Here is a 20,169-nt window from a genome sequence, read left to right on the forward strand (position 1 = left end):
CACGGCCCCGCCCCGCGTCACGCGGTGACGTCACGCGGGAAAAGGTGGTGGCTCCCGGGAAAAAAGGACGCTCCGGGAAGATCTCATCGCTCCAGGCGTCTCCCTGGCAGTAGCGGGTAGCCATGTGCGGGACGGGCTCCGCTCCCAGGGAACCAGCGACGGGACGAGAGGACACGGCCCGAAGGGGAAGTTCAGGTGGGACGTCAGGAAAAAAAAATTCCTCGTGGAGAGGGTTTCCAAGCATTTAAACAGTCCGCGCGTCGTCCCTGGTGGTGTTTAAAATAGATTTAAAAGCCCTATGTCTGCGGCACGTTGCGAACAGAGCTCAGCGGTGTTAGGTTCGCAGCCGGACTCAGAAGTCGCCTCCACCCTAAATGATGCTCCGATTGTCACTTTGCAGTTGTAAGCAGGTGGTTTTCGCCTTAAACCCCTGGTTTTCACGTGATTTCACGATTCTGGTGTTAAGGAAACTTCCCTGTCCGACCGTCCAGGAGCTACTCTGGCGGTGACACTCTGGGTCCAGGAGCCACTCTGGCGGTGACACTGTTGCACCGCCTTCGGTCCTCCTGCAGCTGCACCCGGAGCTGCCTGCACTGAATATGTTCCTCGGCTCCAGCACCAGAGAATTCAGTAAGTTTGTCATGTTGCAGAGCACATAATACTTGGTGATGTTCAGCCCGGTTACATCGACTCAGTCAAGAACACTTAATCGGCAACAGGGCTTTGCTCAGAGTAGTATCAATACATCGATATTTTTAGGATAGATGAAATTCATATGATCAATGCAAATGGCATTACTAACAAGGCAGTTAAAAGTCTTGGGAGCCAAATCACACCCTGGAGTAACCATCAGCAAAGGAAAGCTGGTTCAAAAGAGCAGTGTCAGACCGGCGGTGCACAAGGTACAAAGTGCATCCACAGCCAGCTGGGACCATGCTGGCCTTGTGCTGCAGAATCACAGAATGGTTTGGGTTGGAAGGGACCTTAAAGACCATCCTGTTCCAACACCCCTGCCATGGGCAGGGTCACCTTCCACTAGACCAGGTTGACCCCAGCCCTGTCCAACCTGACCTTGAACACTTCCAGGGATGTGGCATCCACAGCTTCTCTGGGCAACCTAGAAATTACTGCTGGTGAAATGGACAAAGTAACACGAGAAGTGACTGGAAATCATCCTCTGACCCTCAGAAAGCTGAATTTTTATGGATTACAGAAAATGTGATTAACCAAAATGTTAGTTGGTCAGATAGCTGAGTGTGTTTCCTTTTGGATTTCACAACCGGATGGAATAAATGCTATCTAAAAATCAGAAATTCTTCTGGTTTGCACAGAGATCTGACCTAACTTTGCAACTGGTTTGAGCTTTAACACCAAACACATCCTAAATGATGCCAAAAGCATAATTTGTTTCATTTGATAGTTTAAACCAGCTGCTAAATTAAATCTTTAATGCAATAGCAGGTCTGTTTCATTCCTGTTTTATCTTCTTTTGCAGCGTGGAATTAACCTCATATTTCTGCAGTGCTTTTGCTCCACAGATTTCAGAGCTGACATTTTCAAGGGGTGAGACCAGTGACATGTCTCTCCTCTATAAATGAGCCAGTGCCAAATGACTCAGCTCTGGCCTGTTTCTGTTCTATCACTGTTAAAAACAACTGTGTTTTACTGTGATGAGGAGACCCCAGATGTCTTGAGCATGTTTTAGAAGGACAAGAATCAAACATGAGCCAACACTGTTGGCATCTATATTTTTATAAGTACATGTTTTGATACAGGTCCATTTGCAGAAGTGATAGCCCTTCAGGCAAAGTTTTAAAGAGACTGCCTGAAGTTGCACAGCATTAACATTCTTATTTTTCATTTCTTCCTCCTCAGAAATTTCTCTGATCTGCAGCAGCACATCGTGTCAGTCCGTGTTTACGAGGCTATTTTTTTAAATTGACCCATTGAAACAAAATGTTTATAAAGCACAACTGCTACCATGAGCACAGAAGCTCACCAGATGAGGAGCAGTATTTTGAGGAAGTCATCTTGGGAAGGAAAAGCTTTTGTGAAGCCGGAAATTAAGCATTTTTGAATGAGAATCTTTTTTCCCAATACAAATTTTAAACTTCAGTAATGTTGACTGTCTAGTAAATTCATCATCATATAGAGCTCATATCATGAACATCAGACAATATCCTAAATCCAGAGTGAGTTGTGATAGAATCATAGAAACATAGAATGGTTTGGGTTGGAAGGGACCTGAAAGATCATCTGCTTCCTACATCTGTGGCATGGGCAGGGACACCTTCCACTAGCCCAGGTTGCTCAGAGCCCCATCCAACCTGGACTTGGACACTGCCAGGGATGGGGCAGCCACAGCTTCTCTGGGCAACCTGTGCCAGGGCTTCCCCACCCTCTCAGGGAAGAATTTCTTCCTAATATCCAATCTAAACCTCCTGTCTGTCAGTTTGAAGCCATTCCCCCTTGTCCTGTCACTCCAGGCCCTTGCAAATGATCTCTCCCCATCTTTCTCGTGGACTTCCTTCAGGTATTGGAAGGCCACTATTAGATCCCCCCAAAGCTTCTCTTCTCCAGGCTGAACAATCCCAACTCTCTCAGCCTTTCCTCACAGCAGAGCTGCTCCATCCCTCTGATCACCTTGGTGTCCCTCCTCTGGACTCGCTCCCACAGCTCCATGTCCTTGCTGTGCTGGGCCCCCAGAGCTGGAGGCAGCACTGCAGGTGGGTCTCCCCAGAGCAGGGCAGAGGGGAAGAATCCCCCCCCCACCTGCTGCCCACACTGCTTTGGGTGCAGCCCAGGGCACAGGGGGGTTCTGGGTCCAGCCTCTCACCCACCAGCACCCCCAGGTCCTTCTCCCCAGGGCTGCTCTCCAGCTGTTCATCCCCAGCCTGGGTTGATACCAGGGTGGTTGGTATCCTGACCCAGGTGCAGCACCAACACTTGATCTTGTTAAACCTCATGAGATTTCCCATGGGCCACTCTTGGAGCTTGCCCAGGTCCCTGTGGATGGTTCCAATCCTTCATGTGTGTCAACCACTCAGCTGCAAAATTGCTGAGGGTGCACTTCGTCTGTGTCAGTAATGAAGATATTAAAAACACTGGTCTGGTCTCCATGCAACAACAGCTGGCAATTAGGAACACAAAAGTGAAATCATCAAGGAATGCAGCCCACTTGTCATTTGGGATCCGATCTCGCTTCTTGCTCTCAGCCCAGCAGAAACCCAGGCTGAACTGCCTCAGTTTTGTCCTCTCCTACTTGTCCCCGTGCGTAATCCGTGCCTGCTGGTGTTGAAGAGATGCATAAATCCTGCAGAGGGATTGTGCTGTTCCTTTCCCGGCCTGGAATGCCCGGGGAGCTCCCACGGGAGCTCCGGGCCGTGGGCGCGGCGGTGCCGCCACCGCGCGGTCACCCCTGAGCTCTGCACCTTCCCATTCCCATCCCACCGCCTCCGCCTTTCCCTTGGATGGCACGTCCCACCCATCTTTTGCTCTGGTGGTGCTGCTGCTCATTAAGGAGAATCACGTCCGCGTTTTAGGCATTCCTGTTGCAAATCGCTGCAGCGTTAGGCCAAGCCTTAATACCTAAACTTGGGAGGTTAAACAGTAACCATCGGCGTGCTCCAGGAAGATCTTTGTTGTGGGTAAGAAGCAAATCCAAAGAAACTGAAATAAAAAGCTTCTCAGAGAAGCAGAGAAGTTGAACTTAGAATCATAGAATCACGGCATATCCTGAGCTGGAAGGGACCCCCAAGGATCATGGAAATCCAACTCCTGGCCCTGCACAGGATACCCCAAGAATCACACCATGTGCCTGAGAGTGGTGTCCAAATGCTTCTTGAACTCTGTAAAGCTTGGTGCTGTGCCCACTGCCCTGGGGAGCCTGTTCAGTGCCCAACCACCCTCTGGGGGAAGAACCTTTTCCTGAGATCCAACCTAAACCTACCCTAATGCAGCTCCAGCCGTTCCCTTGGGTCTGTCACTGGTCACCACAAGAGCAGAGATCAGTCTGCCCCTTCACTGCCCCTTGTGAGGAAGCTGTAGGCTGCAAAGAGGTCTCCTCTCAGAGGGAACTTGAGGAAGCTGGAAAAATTGAGAGAATTTTTTGTTTAGGTGTGCTGGGTAACAACGCTGATTTCATTCCTCATCCTTCAGCTGGTTATGCCCCATTCATAACTTTGTTCAAGTTCTGAAAACCCTCCTTGTCAGAAAGGTCAATCTATTGCTCTTCAGGGATGCTTGTGGGTCCCCTGTCAGATGAACCAGAGCTTTTGCTCTAAGAAGTATTACCAAGTAGTTTGAGGAGGCAAATGCAGCTGGTCTGCTGTGACCTTTCTCTCTCTCTCTCTCTCTCTCCTTCCCTGCTCTGTCCTAATTCTTCTTGTACTTTCTGCATGTTACATTTTGGAAGAGCTCAAATAACATCCCAGTTTATTTTTAGGGAAAGCTCAATAGTAAGAGCAAGCTATCACCCCATCATTTCCACAGAAGGATAGGCATTTAAAGAGACTTTTTCTCCTTTTTTTTTTTTTTTCCCCTTTTCATCAGCTCCTTTCTCCCTCACTTTCAGGATGCAGCAAAACTCAGAGCAGACTCGGTGTTTTTTCACACCTAAGTGTAAATACTTCAGCTTTACTCACCTTACTTTGTAATCCTAACAGGTCTTGATTTAATGTGTCCATCAGAGGAGATGCTCACCTGAAGCCCACCTGAGCACTGGCCTCATGTTCTCCCTGGCAAGTGTCTTCACTAAGACTCCCACAATTTTCATTGTTATCTCCTGGAAGCATCAGCAGTAACATCAGCTGCCACACACACTTTTTGGTGTCAAAATATTGTGGTACCTGTTCCCCTGAGGCTGCACACAAACTGGAATGCAAATCACCTTTGAGAACCATTTTAAATAGAATCACAATGCCTTTTAAATAGAATCACAATCTCAGAATCACAGAGTAATGTTGGAAGGGACCACAGTGGGGCATCTGGTCCCACATCCCTGCTCCAGCAGGGTCATCCCAACGCACATGGTACAGGATTCCAGACAGCTCTGGAATATCCCCAGTGAGGGAGACTCCACACCCTCTCTGGGCAATCTGTTCAGTGCTCAGTCACTTCAGCAAAGAAGTTCTTCCTCATGTTCAGCTGGAACTTCCTGGGCATCAGTTCCTGCCTCTTGTCCCATTACTGCCCCCCACCCCCGAGTAGAGTCTGGTCCATCCTCTGCCCCCTCCCTGCAGACACTGACACATGGATGAGGTCCCCTCTCAGTGTCTCTTCTCGAGGCTGAACAGCCCCAGCTCCCTCAGCCTTTCATTGTAACAGATATCATCATTATATTTAGAAAAGCAAAAGAGTGTTTGGTTTGCTTTTAATATTTCAAGTAGGTACAAAGTAAATGTGATACACTTAGCTTTCTCCACACATCTAAAGGGATCCCCAAAGAGCTTTGAAAATAAACTTTCCCTTAACTGGGAGGAAAGATTCAGCAAGCTGTGGGGATGAAGAAGCAGAGCATAGGCTCTTTCCCTGCCCTTCCAGCTTTGATTTGCTGACAGCACAGAGAAGGCTCTACCACAATTTTCTAATACCTGAATGCAACTACTCTGACTTTATACCTGCAAGGGGATGCAGAAAGGTGAGAGAGTGTATCAGCAATAGAGCTACAAAGCGCTGTGGTTTTCCAGGCTTTTTCTTCCCCATGAAAAGTTAAAATAGACCTTTTCTACCTGCCTTTCCATCAACATTACATTTACTGAGGTGACTAATAATTTACAGTATGAGGCATGAACAAGGTGGAGTTGGTGGGGAAAATTACTAATCTATTGAAGAGTTCCCACTGTCTTCCAGCAGGGAAAGAATTTCATTCTGCTTGTGCTGGTTGCATGAGATTTGATGGGAACTTTGCTTTTAGGGCAGCATGGAATAAAGAGCGACTACATAGTTACTGGACAAATTAAAAAACACACAGCAAGTGCAATAGAAGAGTTTGAAGACTCCTGGAACAAGCATTCAGGATAAGTTCATTGAAACACAAAGGAAAATTCCCTGCATTTCTTGTCCCCACAGAAAAGTTTTGGGAAATGTAAAATAAAAAATAACCTAACTTGTATTCTGAGATTGGAAACACCAAGCAATTATGTGTTTGGGTTTTTTTTCTGGAATCTCGGTGCTAAAGCTTTCTTTCCTTTGCCTCAGAAATTTCCTTAAACACAGGAGTCAGTCCAGCCTGTGCCCATCCAGTTGTTTTAAGCATGATTTTTCTGTGTCGTCCCTTCTTAAAATCCTCAGGCTGTACTTATATAAAGTATAGGATCGTAATGGGCAGAGATTGTTTGCAGATGGCAAGGAGGTGACAACACAAAATAGTTTCACAGGCCACATAGTAGTGAAACTTAACCCTATTGTCTGTGGCTTCTCAGCATCCAGCCAGCTTTCTTCAAAGGAAAGGACAGGCTGTTGTCCAATTAATTTCAATTTTAGCTTCTGTGCCCCAATTCTGAAAATATATATTCACTTAATGACAACAGGACATCTCCTTCCTTCTAAATCTAGATTTAGTCAAACCTCTCGAAACATGAAGATACAGAGCACATCTGTGCAGTTCCAGGGCTGGTGACATTGTATCAGGAAAGGAATTAATCCCCTAAAACCCGAAATTAGGCTGGAGAGCACCCCTTTGAGCCTTAGACCACGAAAGGAAGAAGAACCCTCACAAAGGAAGAACCCTCACAAGTTCCAGTTCTTCAAAGGATCCAAGTTGTGCCTACAAAATGTCAGAAATTGTTGGTCATGTTGTGGCCAGAGGAACAGAGGACTCGTTATGTTTTAGAATCTCTACTTTTTGTGCACACAACCTGGGAAATATGAGGCTCACAGGCCACTTTGCAGGGAAGTCTTCAGAGACTTTGCCTAAAGCCACAGGTCCCAAAGTCATGTGATTATTTTTAAAAAGATCTGTATGTCCTGATTCACAGCCTCCTGATTTAATTCATGTTTCCTATTAATTTCTTATTCATTCCTATTAATTTAATTTATAGTTCATATTTAATTCATATTCATATTAAATTAATATTTCCATCATTTTTTCTATTTGTTCATATCTGTTTATCTTTGCTCATATGTTTATTTCAGCAACATTTTTTTCTTTTTTTTTTTTTCCTTCTCCCTGTTCATTATATCTTGGAGTTTGTTTTTTTTTTCTTTCATTTATCTAGTATTGGCAGTATTATTCACTTGATGATGGTGTTTCCCCAGCATGTCTGCCCAAATGCCTCTTCTTCATTCTTCAGTGCTTCTTTGCTCTCTCAAACTCAGGAGAAAACTCCTACTGGGTGGCAGTGGAGGAGGGATGCTGAGGTCAGGCCAAGCACATCACGCAGGCTGGTCACTTCACAGCAAACATCCACAAGCAGATGTGGAAGAGAGAGAGGCTGAGCATCCCACCTCTGGCCACAGGCTTAGCACATGGAGGCTCTGCCTTCACCATAAATCCCACTCCTTTTATTCTGTTTGCCTGAATATTACAGAAACAAAAACCACCTAATTTTTGCAGTAGCATTCCAATGCAACAAATAACTGAGTGGGGATTTAAATCATATTTCAGTAGGTTGCAAAACCAGGCACTCCCATGTCCTTACGACGACTTTTCACCAGCTCCAGTTAATTCCGACAAAATGTTTTGATCCTGTAACTTACCTTTTAGGGCTTTGTTCTCCTTAAATCTCACTGGATTGTTTCACAGAAGAAACATGCCAGGATTTGCCTATCCAGTAGGCAGGAAAGCTTGTTCTGTGATTGTGACACTCAACAGTGCACATTTTGTATGCCTGCTGACACCACCAATCCAGATCAGAGGCTTTAAAATCACACTCTTTGCACCATCACAATCACACCCAGGAAAACACCATCATAAAGTGAGGAATGCAGCCAAATTCAGGGAAGGAATAAAAGCAAGGCAGGCAAATGTAGGTCAAGGTGAGTTTATTGTCCATACAGCATACCTAATCCCGCCAAAACACTTGTCTTAGAACCATCTTTAAACTAGTCAAAACAACAGGTTATTAATAAAAATGACAACACTGAACAAAGACCTTTTAAAAGGTAATCAAGACTACACCGTATCAGAGTCTTATCCATTGAAAACAACCTTGTGTACTTTCTAAATACTTTTTGTTTACCCTGATGTCTACTACCACACTTTCTAGCATCCCCTGACCACATAAACATCCACACCTCTTAAAGAGCACATTTGTGAGAGAATAACATTGACTTGATATGGCATCACACTCAATAAAGCCAAAAAAAAAAAAAAACCCAAACAAAAAAAAAAATAAAAACCCAAAGAAGTTTGAGAACAGAAACTGTGCAACCGAGACTGATTTCTGAGGTACATGAGAACATGGTAATAAACATAGTGGAAAAAATCCAGTGGCCAGGTGGCTTGCTGAGTAATGAAGAGCCATCCAATTATTCAAGCACAAATCATCGACATTGACATGGGATTAATCATTTTTCTCTTTCACAAGCATGTTGGAAATACAAATAAATACACTATGAGGTGCTCCTACACTACAGGAACGGGAAGGAGGGGAAAATCATCACAAAGTACCATAAATAGGAAGCTGAGAGAGAAATGCTTTTAGCAATTCTGCCAATCCTTTGGCACCTGGGAAGGCATAATCAGCACCACCTTATTTTTTTTTAATCAATCAATTGGAAGGTTTAGGATTTCTGCAATTCAGGGGCAGGGGGACGCTCACACCTCATTTGCAATAAAAGGGCACTCCCTTTAACATCTGTTAGAAGAGAGCGCTAGACAGTAATTTCATTTTGGAAGCTACTCTGAAAACACTCAAGTTCTAGGTTTTCCAGACTTTAAACATACAGTAACCAGGTGGTCCCTGTGAGGGACTGGGGCCAGCACAGGCCTTCCAGGTCCCCGTCAGGGACTGGGAATGCTGAACGGTGCTGCTCCTTCCAGCACAACCGGATCTGACCTCGGTGGTGGCCCTCAGCCCCTTTCTTGGGGTGTGATCCTGCAGGGATCACCCCCTGTGATCCCACGGGACCAGGGCATGCAGGAGACGAAGAGCAGGGGCAGGCACCCTAAATACTAGTGCTGCCAACACTTGACCTCCAGCACAGAGGGGAGCAAACCATACAAACACGATGAACATGGTGCCAGCGCTCATGCCATGACAGAGAGGCCATCCCACCATGTGGGACCTTCTGGCACATGCAACCACATTTGCTGTCTGGGAATGGTGTGATCTGTCACATACAAGCTGCGTGGAGTCTGGCTTCAACAACATTAACTATTTTTTTCCTCCAGGAGAGACACTGTCGCTGAACTCCAGGCGCTCCCAGCGCGGAACATCAAGGCGGGAGGTGAGGACAAGGCCGTGCCCACCAGCGACTCTGGGAAAGATGGACCAGCCAGTGGAGAGTCAATGCATTTTTTCCACTATGACAAGAATACCAAAGATAAAAAGGAGCCAGTGCCCCGCCTTGGCTGCTTGCAACCCCTCTCCAGTGCGGACAGAGCGCGGGCCCCGGGGCGAAACCAAACTGTCACTGTGTGAGGTATTGTGAAAATGGGAACCATTTGTTTTGTCCAGCAAACCTGAGGTAAGTATACCGTCTTTGCAGGATGTGATAAGGAAGGAAAGGGAAAAGAAAAAAAAAAAAAAAAGAAAGAAGGAAAAAATAAAATAAAAAAAAATAATCATGAACACGCTATTAGGAAAAAAAAAAACGACTGTACAGGGCATTTCCAGTAAATCAAAAGAACTCATCATATCTCCACTTAACCATCTACTTCAGGATTTGAAATTTAAGCAGTAAAATAATATATTATAAAAATGTTTATAAAATAGCAGCACACTCAGTGAAACAATACAGCTAAGTACTGTTAATGTGAATAAGAATGAAACAAATCATAGCTTCTTAGCAGCGCAAAAAAAAAAAAACAAAACCAAAAAACCCCCCAAAACCAAAAAAAATCCCAACAAAACCTTAGAATCTTACTCCATTTTTCTACCCTCATCTAGCCAAATATGGCTGAGTCCATACATATAATTTTCTTCGAAGTAGCATGTTCTTTCTGGATTTTTTTCTTAAAAATGCAAACATTAACATTTCAAACCGACAGCTTCATATTGGATATCTGCAAACTGTTAATACATTTGTGCAAAAAAAAAAAAAAAAAAACAAGTTGCTCCAACTCCTTTTGCCATCTAAATGCCTCTTTGTTACAGGTGGAGCAGGAAAATAAATTCAAGTACACTGAATACACCTTTGTAATAAAACTCCAAGTCACACACCTCGATGTTTCCCATCATGTCTGTTGCACCAGGAATGTTCTTGCCTTGTCCACAGATGAGCATGAAGGTGGTTATTAAGATCCTTCTGTGACACTGAACAATACAGATGGTCAGGCTTTTTTCCGGAATGTCATGACAGGAATGTCATCTGAAGTGGGTATTGGTATTTCCAGCAACACCTCAACTAACCAAGTACACCAAATACTGGAAAATATTGACTATAAAAAGCTATAGGCCTTGTTTTTGTGTCTTCTTTCTCTTTTTTTTCCTTTTTTTTCTTTTTTTTTTCTGTTTTTTTTTTTTCCTCCTCGGCAAAATTGTCATAAACCATCTCATTTAATCCCTTAGGAACAATTTTCAAAGTGCTTTTCGAATGAAATGGTTTACAAAAAATGCTCACTGTGGATCAGTAAAGTTAATGAAATGCTGAAAAAGTGTGCGGGGGTGGTGGGGGAAGATGGGAAGGTAGACGAGGGATCAAACCAAATCTCATCTTCTTTAACACAGCGAGGTTTATGTCAAAAAGGAAGATGGACAGAGCATCATTTAAATGTCTTTATGGCCAAGCTAAGAAGCTGCCAGAAGTTAACAATGATGTGAAGCATTAGCACTGGAAAGGAATATAATGCTTTTCATAGATGATCCACCACGTCTTGCAATCCAAAGGTTGGAAGTGGTCTAATTAGAGCCAACCACTTGGGATTAATGCAAGCATTTCCCCCACTGAACATCGACACTCGATAACTTTGGCTTGGCCCACAGCTGGGTAAACGGAATTGCCCTTATGCCAAAGATGCTGCTGTGTTTAGAATGAACCATTTCTGAAGGAGAAGTAGAAAGAAGTCAAGAGGGGAGAGGGGAAGCTGAGAAAAAAAGAAAAAAAAGAAAAATAAATCAACTAAAAATAAAAACCAAAAAACACCTGCTCTTCTGGCTGGTAAAATAAAGCATCTTCTTTCTTAGGTAGCAGCTACCACAGACAGCAAGAGTAAACAAAACTAACATACAGAGATCCAACAAACACTTCTGACTAATAACAGAGGTGACAGATCAGCAAATCTCTTCTGCATTCAAAATGGTTCAATTGCTTTGGGGATCTTTTCCCACTTTGCCCTAAACCCCTTATTCTATTGCTTTGCAATCTAGTCAAGCCATAAAATCGCACACACGATTCCTTTCTTAAATCTAAAAAAGGGGTGTATGCACTAGGTCATAATACATAGACAAGTATACTCTACTTTGTTCCCACAAATGCAGGCTTACATTGATCTAGCTACTTTGTATGCTTTTATAAGCATTTAATATCACTGATACATAATCAAATAGCAATTACCAAATATATTGTGGGATTCCCTTCTGTAGAACATCACAGGCACCAAATGTTTTTTTTTCATTATTCAGTTTTTGTTTTGTCTTTTTTTTGTTGTTGTTTCTTTGTTTGTTTTTTTTTTTGCCTAAAAGAGGTTTAAATATGCTCTATGTGGGAGCAGATTAAAAAAAAAAAAATCACTCTAAAAATAATAACAAAAATAAACTGGTCTGGGAGGAGCAAGCGTGACTTTGTGTGGTGATGTCCTCACAGGTTGATGTCCCTCACATCTGTGGGAGTGCTGGCCTGGTCCAGTTCATCCACCGTCTTGGAAGGATTGCTTTGCTGCTGCTGCTGCCGGACTTGCTGAAGGCTGTTTACTAGCACCGCCTCGATCTGTTCCTGACAAGCTTTAAGGCAGTCCTAGACAGAAAGCAAATTGATGTGTTAGTGGAGACAAGGCAGGGTTTTTTCCCCTTACAGGCTTTTTTTCCTTACTGGGCACTAGTCAGAAGAGCATCAATCTGGTGTTCCCCCAAGGAGCGTCTGCTCTGATGCAAAATGACCTTGAATTCTCACGGGCAATCTCTGTGTACAAACTGCTTGGGTTAAACAGTGCTAATGCCATATTTATTAGACTCTAAATCTTAATATTTTACTGGTCCTTGCTCAACAGGTTGCCCAGAGAAGCTGCAGATGTCCATCCCTGGAAGTGTTCAAGGCCAGACTGGGATGGGCTCTGAGCAACCAGGGATAGTGGAAGGTGTCCCTGCCTATGGCAGGGGGTTGGAACTGGGTGACCTTCAAGATCCCTTCCAACACAGGCCATTCTATGATTCTATGATTTGTGTGGTCTTCTTGAGCAGGAAAAAAAGCAAAGAAATGAAGGGTATATGATTTTTTTCATTTTCCTATGCAGGGTTAAGTTATTTGAGAGGGAGTAGAGCCTGACCTCCACCTGGCTACAACCTCCTTTCACGGAGTTGTAGAGAGTGAGAAGGTCTCCCCTGAGCATCCTTTTCTGCAGGTTAAACACTCCCAGCTCCCTCAGATGCTCCTCATAAGACTTACTCTCCAAACCCTTCTCCAGCTCTGTTGCCCTTCTCTGGACACACTGGTACTGGCTCCTCCAGTGCCCAGTACAGAAGGGCAATCCCTGCTGGCTGCACTGTTGCTGAGAGAATTTGTTCTCTGAGCACATTCTAGAGAAGAAAAGTGATTTCAGCAGCAAAGGAGGAGGAAATGTAGGGTGTGCTCTTCACTCTGAGAGCAGGACTATTTTAACAGCCCTAGGAATAGTTATTGGCAAGAATTCATAGAAGACAATAAAGCAAAGACTAGATACTAGAAAAATATGTAAGTCAAAAGCACACAACCAAGCCTCAGAAGCCACTGTATTTCAAACTATACTACATAACACTCAGAGAAACAGCAGGATACACAAATGTGGGAACCTTGTGCATCAGGAGTCTGACAATAAACATGAGGCATAAATACAGAAATAACTGAGGATTCACCACACTTAAACTTGACACAGCATTAAGATGACTATTAAAATATTTACAGGATGTTCCATATTCTTGATAACATGCTGGAAGACCAAATAATACGGTTTAAAAAAAAAAAAAGGTGTGAGAAAACACTGACAAACAATTATAGCAGAAATTGAAAAATAAAACCCGAGCTGTGACTGTATAAACACAATTACATGTGGTGGGCTGGGAGTATCAGTATGACACTGTGTAGGTTGCCACGTAGTGCTGTGATAAATGGCATTTTCTAAAAGCAGTCCTTCTACAACACTGGAAAAGGTACTAACACTGCAAAAACTTCCTGCAGTCTCAGTCTGCCTGAGAGCTGGGACTCTCCCAAAAACTTCAGAGAGCAGAGAAACACAGGTTTTGGAAGGAGGATTTTTACAGCACAGCCCTGGCAGGGGCAGTGAGACTCAGCATCACCATTCCCACTTTCAGGCAGAGGAGCTGAAGAGCAGAGCTGGGCACTGAGCTCCACAGGGTTCCACAGGTGCTTGGGAATCCTCTGTGGGATGCCACAGCATCGCTGGGGAGATGGGCTCTGACCAACACCCCCCACTTTCCCAATGCAATATCAGGTTATTTTGGAGATGTTCGACATATTCATGTATGGAGGTTTGATTTGTCTGGGGAAACATGCCAAGGGAGGAGGATCTCTTCTGCTGATTACACTGATGCTTGTGATGGGTGCAATTAGCTTGTGAACACCCATTTTTCTTGGCTCCTGTCCTCTCCTTGTCCTGAAACTGGCAAAAGATACCAGAAACTCAGCTAAAAAAAAAAAAATCCTCTGTTATTAGCATGGGCAGGTTTTAAGTCCATCATAACCTGTAAGAGGGCAATGGCAAAAAGTCACTTCATGGGTCAAGACATTTTTCAGTGTGGGGGCACCCGTTTGGAGACTCTTGTAACAGACTACACTCATAATGCACTTTTTTTTTTTGTTATAAGAATCCTTTCTTTTAAAGCACAGTGGTGCACAATTTCAAAATATTTTGTCCTCCCGAAAACAAGCCAGATTTTTTTAAAGCAGCTTCAGACTGAAAAGCTTAATGAGGCAATTTCCTTGCAGCCAGGCCTGGGGAAGGAAGGGTGGTGACAGGAGGAACATAAGGCTTGAGCATTTGGAGTCCACTTTGTCAGTTCCTAAACACCCTTAGATATGATCATTTACACCATTACTATACAAACTTCTGATGGGCAACATGTTGATTCATTTAATGTATGAAGATGCTAAAATCTCTAGGTAACCCTATGGAGAAATCGGGTCATTTCTTATGTCTTCATTTTGTACATAAAATCAATTAAGGGGCCTCGACTGGAATTGCCACATGGATTTTATTTCATATGGGAATCCATAGGCCACTGTGTATTATTTCTCTGGTCTACACTTTCATTTTGAACTTAAAATAATGTACCACTGAACTCTTTAAAACAAAGAAACTTATGGTAAAATGCATTCAGCATGAAATAGCTTCCCAAAAAAGTGTTTCCATTTGCATACTAAAGCTCCTTGGATGTTAATCTCACAGGTGAAAGGAAAAAAAAACCCCTAATTTACAGTACACTACCAGCTCAGTTGTCATAGTGTGATAAGGCAAGTGGCTTTATTTAATGAATGGGGGCACCACTGGAACTTTCTGTCAATTCAAAGTTCAGTGACATACAAAATACAAAAAACCCATCAGGACAAACAACCTGACACAGTTTTTTTAACCCTTCCTAGTTTCATGGGGATCTGCTGTATGTGTACATATTTTACTGGTGGATTTTCATTTTGCTCTAGATCGCCCTGACAAGAGAAAATTAAAGCTTTACAAATGTATCAAAGAAACAAAACATGAATTGCATTGTTTTCAGCAAATCTTCCTTGAAAGAACACTGTAATGCACTGCAGCAGTGGCCCCAGATTTTCCAGATATTCCTTCAGAATACTGCAGAGTTGCCTTTGTTGTTTTTTATAAAAAACTTTAAGTGTGTGTCACATGGATTAACTTCCCCATTCTTCTATATGGTCTAGTAGTTTTAATGACTAAAATAGTTCTGGTACTTTCCATTCCATAGTTTTATTTTTACTTCAGCATGTACAGAACTAAAAAGGCAATTAACTTTTGGGGTAGTTTTGTTTTTTTTATTTTCTGAAACTCTTTCATCCCTAGGTGATTTTACTAGCACACTTGAAATGTATTTGAAGGAAAAGAAAAGCTTTTCTGTGTCTGATGAGGGATAGCTTCATGGCTGTGATGGAAATGCTGGCAGTGAAAATAACTGGAAGGAGGAATCAGCAGCTCTATGGCATGATCTACTTATTCAAGTCAATAAGAATTGAAGATTTCAATTTCCATTCATGACAATCTTGAAAGAAAGCACAACCACTAGGAAAGATCCTGCAGCATATTCTACGTAATTAGTTTTCCTGAACTTTTCTACACCTCTGTAAGTCCTATACTGGCCCCTAGCTTTCAGTTTTAAACTGGAATTTACAGTTCACTGGCAAGCTATGAGGGAAAACCACTCTGAGTTAACTAACAGGCTCTTACTTTGCACTGGCAATTACTGGGATTTTCAGTCACGATGGCTCCAAGCTCCAGGAGCAGCCTGTGACCCACATCCTCTCCATCTTGCAAAATCAAGGCTGGATTGATAAATTAAAATGAAAAAAAAAAAAAAGGAAAAAAAAGGGGAGGATATTGAAGAGGCATTTTATAGTTGGTTTAGGAACTTAGCTTGGGTTTCTGCCATAGACTTTATCCGGCTGGTTTCAAGTCTTCCTTGGCCCCCCACCCAAATAGTCCCCTTTGGATGACGGTGCTCCCTGCATCAGACCCCACCCCACCTGAGCAGCAGTGTCCTTCTCCACAAAGAAGATCACTCCTCTCAAATGACAATAGTGGAGGGCTATCACAAGAAGGTAAACCATTTCAGTCACACCTCTTCTACCTCCTTCTTCCTTCTGAATCTGTCCAGAGCTTCCGTGAGCATACAGGGACTGCAGTTGTGTATTTACTACACCTATTCCCACCTCCCTGCTCCAGCAGAGTCATCCCAGAGCACATGGCACAGGATTGTGTCCAGACAGCTCTGGAATATCCCCAGTGAGGGAGACTCCACACCCTCTCTGGGCAATCTGTTCAGTGCTCGGTCACTGCACAGCAAAGAAGTTCTTCCTCATGTCCAGGTGGAACTTCCTGGGCATCAGTTCCTGCCCGTGGCCTCTTGTCCCATTGCTGGGTACCCCCAATCAGAGCCTGCCCCCTCCCTGCAGACACTGACACACATGGATGAGGTCCCCTCTCAGTGTCTCCTCTGGAGGCTGAACAGCCCCAGCTCCCTCAGCCTTTCCTCCTCAGGGAGATGCTCCAGTCCCTGAATCATCTCTGCAGCCTCTGCTGGAGCCACTCCAGTCGTTCCATGTCCCTCCTGTCCTGAGGAGCCCAGGACTGGACACAGCACTCCAGATGTGCCTCACAGGGCTGAGGAGAGGGGCAGGATCACCCCTCTCGACCTGCTAGGAATGCTCTTTCCAATGCACCCCAGGATCCCATTAGGTGCTCCCTGACTCTGGCCAGCAGGAAGACATGCCTTATAGAAGGAATGAACTCAGCTCTGGTCTGTTCCACAGTGCCTCAGGACACAGTGCTTTTTGTATTGTGATTTTTAGATTCCCCTTTAGCACCTCAGTTTGGGTCTTGCCTGAGAGAAGAAATAAAAAAGCTTACCCCAGAAAGCACCTTAATCTTTGTCTGCTTATTAGAAACTAAATTTAGGGAAACATCTGGGTACATGGAAACTGGTCTGAAGCAGCAATGCAGCCTTTGCCCACTCAAGATGGCACTCATTTGGGAATCCAGAGAAAATACATTATGGCAGCATTTAAGGAAGAAAACAAAGACTGCAAAAGTACTGTTTAACAAGGTTAAAATATTCTGCTAAATTTAAATATTGCTTAGCCCTTGACAAGATCTTACCTATGTGGTGAGGGGTTGTGCATCAGGAACCAGAGAATAAATAAGGCCAAAGCCTGAGCCAGTTAAAAACCAGCCTGAGGACAATCCCACTTGCTGCCCGAGTGGATCATTTCTCAAGGCCTTCCAAAAGCCAAATGCAACCCTACCCTCCTTTACAATCAGCTGCTGAAGAGTAACAGTAGGGCTGTTGTTATATATAACATATATACATACAAGCAATATAGACATGTATGCAAACAATGCAAAATACTGAGCTATAACTCTACTGGACACTTTTTGATGCCCCTGCATTTCCCGACTGGATTTAGGAGCCTAGATCCAAACCCCAGGTGCTTGGCTGAGTGCTCCAAGCCCCAAAGCTGGGAATGCTTAAAACACCTTCCGGCATTTTTGTGTTAAAGGATGGCTGGTCTTCCACATATACATTAATTAATTCACAAATTAACACCCCGATCTCTTCCTCTTGCTTAAAACTAATTGCAAAAGGGAAATCAGGAAAAGACTTTTTTTTACCTGGTATGACAAATGGGAAGGATACTGGATATATCTGAAGTGACAATATGGTTCACAGGTCATGTATGCATTGCTTGGATAATCTAAGAAAGCAGCAATCATACATGCATTAAAGAGTTGGGGTTTACATAAATTCCAACGTGGAACGCTTCATTTGTACTCCTGACTACAAAAGGAGGGCTGCATTCCTCCACTGGTTCCCATTTAAGCCCCAGTTCAAACCTCTCCAGAGCAGATGCTTCACTGTTGACATAAACAGGAATTCCTTCCCAAAGTGGGGCCTTCGTATGCCGAGTGCTGGTCCTTGAGCTCGCCAGCATTCTCCAGAGCGAGAGCCTGGAAAGCTGCTGTAGGAATATCATATCCATTTACTCTATTTACTGTATCACAGTGATCTCACAGCTCAGGGATGCAGTTTAAAAACAAAATTCTTTTCCCTCCTAAATGTGTGGTTTCGCTACTGTAACAAAGAGCATCAATCACAGATAAGTGTCTATGTCTCTTTTTCCACCTGCAAGTACAGAAAAGCAGTGTGCTGTTCCAAAGGGCATTTCATGTGGACTAACAAGGACATCTCATCTTAAGAACAAAACAACCCCAAAAAACCCTCATCTATGCCAGAATTTCTCCACTTACTATTGCTACATTACTGCAATGATGCAAAAAATAAGGTGACTAGCATTAAGCATGTGAAAGATGGGACATTTTTCTCTGCAATCTTTAGGCCTTTCCAGCACTTTCACCAGTGTTCTTTCTAGATGCAGTTTCACTGTTTGCTTCAACAATCAGTTTGTTGGTTTCCTGTTGCTCCTCTGGGTTACTTCTCATTGCAGTAGGAGAGAACAATGTTTTTAGGACAGGGAAAAAGTGAGAGTAAAGCCAAAACACCAGCAGGGTGATCCAGGGGCAGAGTACCTGGAATGGTACTCCCTGCTCAGTGTGACTTGGGATTTCAAGCTCTGTCAAATAGGTAATACTTTGCAGCTGTGAAAAGCTGGGAATTTTACCCTGCTGTAACAAACGCCCGGAGGGTTTATTGAGAAAGGGGGTTTTAAAAAAGCTGTGACAACCTGCCTGTGTCACACAGAGCTGAGTGAGGATTCCCCGCCAGGGGTCGAGGGCCAGTCTCCGACCAGACTCTCCATGGCCTGTGAGCTCCCCTGGCTGTGGAGCCGGTTCCTCAGGGTTCCTCAGGGGGCCTGGCTTCCTCGGAGTGCCGTATTTATGAATGGATCTGACGGAACTCCGCCATGAGCCCGCGGTGTAACTGCATCACCCCATTGTTGCTACACACGCACAGCACTCACTAGGGAACAAAAAGCTGAATGAAACGGAGCAGCTGCCAACTCAGGCAAAGACAACTTAGGAAACTATCTCATTCTTCCTTTCTTTTAGAGGCTATTTTGCCTGTTGTTTCCTTGCATACAAAATGCGGTCTGCAACAAATAAGGCAGGATAAGATACAGTGAGTCCTGTTTCTTGGTTCCAAAACCACAGGCCCTGAACACTACAAAGGAAGGGATAAATGGTGTATGTACTGTAGGGACAATGTTCAATTGCGACCCATTCAAGATAGATTTCCATGATTTTACACTGCAGCTCAACAGAAACTGAATTCTTGAGCATGGGGGTTCTGAATTTTGTTTCTGGGCAGAAATTTGTAGGGATCTTTAGGAAGGGACTGGGGGAAAAAAAAAGTCCCAGCACAGACATATGCGTGTGGCACACAGAAATGGAGACATTTTAAAGGCCGTTTATTGTGGGTCCAGTCTTCAAAACAGCCCCACTCCACATATTCAATGGCTCACAGCCAGCTTGTTCGACAGGACCTAAAGAAAATCTTGATTCCTTATTTTCTGTCTCTCTCAGGCCTTTAAATATGCTTTGGATTTTCCAAACAACTCAGTACACACCAGCTTCCATCTGGAAACAGACTTTTAAAAAGGAATTGTGCCCACCTACAGGCCTACACGTTGTCTCTGCCTGAAAACCTCTTCCCTGCTGCCGAAGCTGGGGAAGGACAACTCCTTGTGGCATCTGGATGTGACCTTGAGAGCTGGGCTCAGAGAAGATGCTCCTCTTGTGCACATACAACCCCTTCATCACACACAGCGGATCCGACTAGCCCTTCTGGTGACCATGGTGCTACAAGCTTATTAAACAGATACTATCAGCTTCATTTGGGATGTAACCTTGTTGGCTTTTGTCAGTGATGTAACCCTGAAAAAATTTTTAATATGATATAACAGTTTCAACATTTCTACTTGGCCTCATAGAAAAGAGACTGAAGGGGCCTTTGGAGGTCTAAAACTTAGTTGTGTGCCTTGTTCTCACTGACTTAAGCCTACAAAATTCTGGTCCAAGGTGAAGATTTTCATCTACCTACCTCTGCAGTGGTTTCTCCAGCTCCTCAGAAACCTTACTGTATTTCTCCTCTGGGAGGAGATATGGGGGCCCAGACCAAATTCCCTGCAAGCAGAAACCAGGCCAGGGCACACCTGTCCTGGACATGATTTATA

The 20,169-nt window shown here is 43.9% G+C and overlaps 1 protein-coding gene across 1 annotated transcript in view; it reads right to left on the minus strand.

Moving 5' to 3' along the window:
* Positions 1 to 7,966: 7,966 nt before the first annotated feature.
* The window catches only part of CCND2 (cyclin D2), a 32,676-nt gene continuing 20,473 nt past the window's right edge, over positions 7,967 to 20,169 (minus strand). Inside the window, exon 5 of the mRNA XM_032687438.1 lies at positions 7,967 to 12,057. Within this exon, the coding sequence (XP_032543329.1) occupies positions 11,902 to 12,057 (156 nt within the window). The 3' untranslated portion in view covers positions 7,967 to 11,901. The remainder of the gene's footprint in view (positions 12,058 to 20,169) is intronic.

The sequence above is a fragment of the Chiroxiphia lanceolata genome, chromosome 5 (assembly GCF_009829145.1).
Source record: "Chiroxiphia lanceolata isolate bChiLan1 chromosome 5, bChiLan1.pri, whole genome shotgun sequence".
NCBI classification, from domain to species: Eukaryota; Metazoa; Chordata; class Aves; order Passeriformes; family Pipridae; genus Chiroxiphia; species Chiroxiphia lanceolata.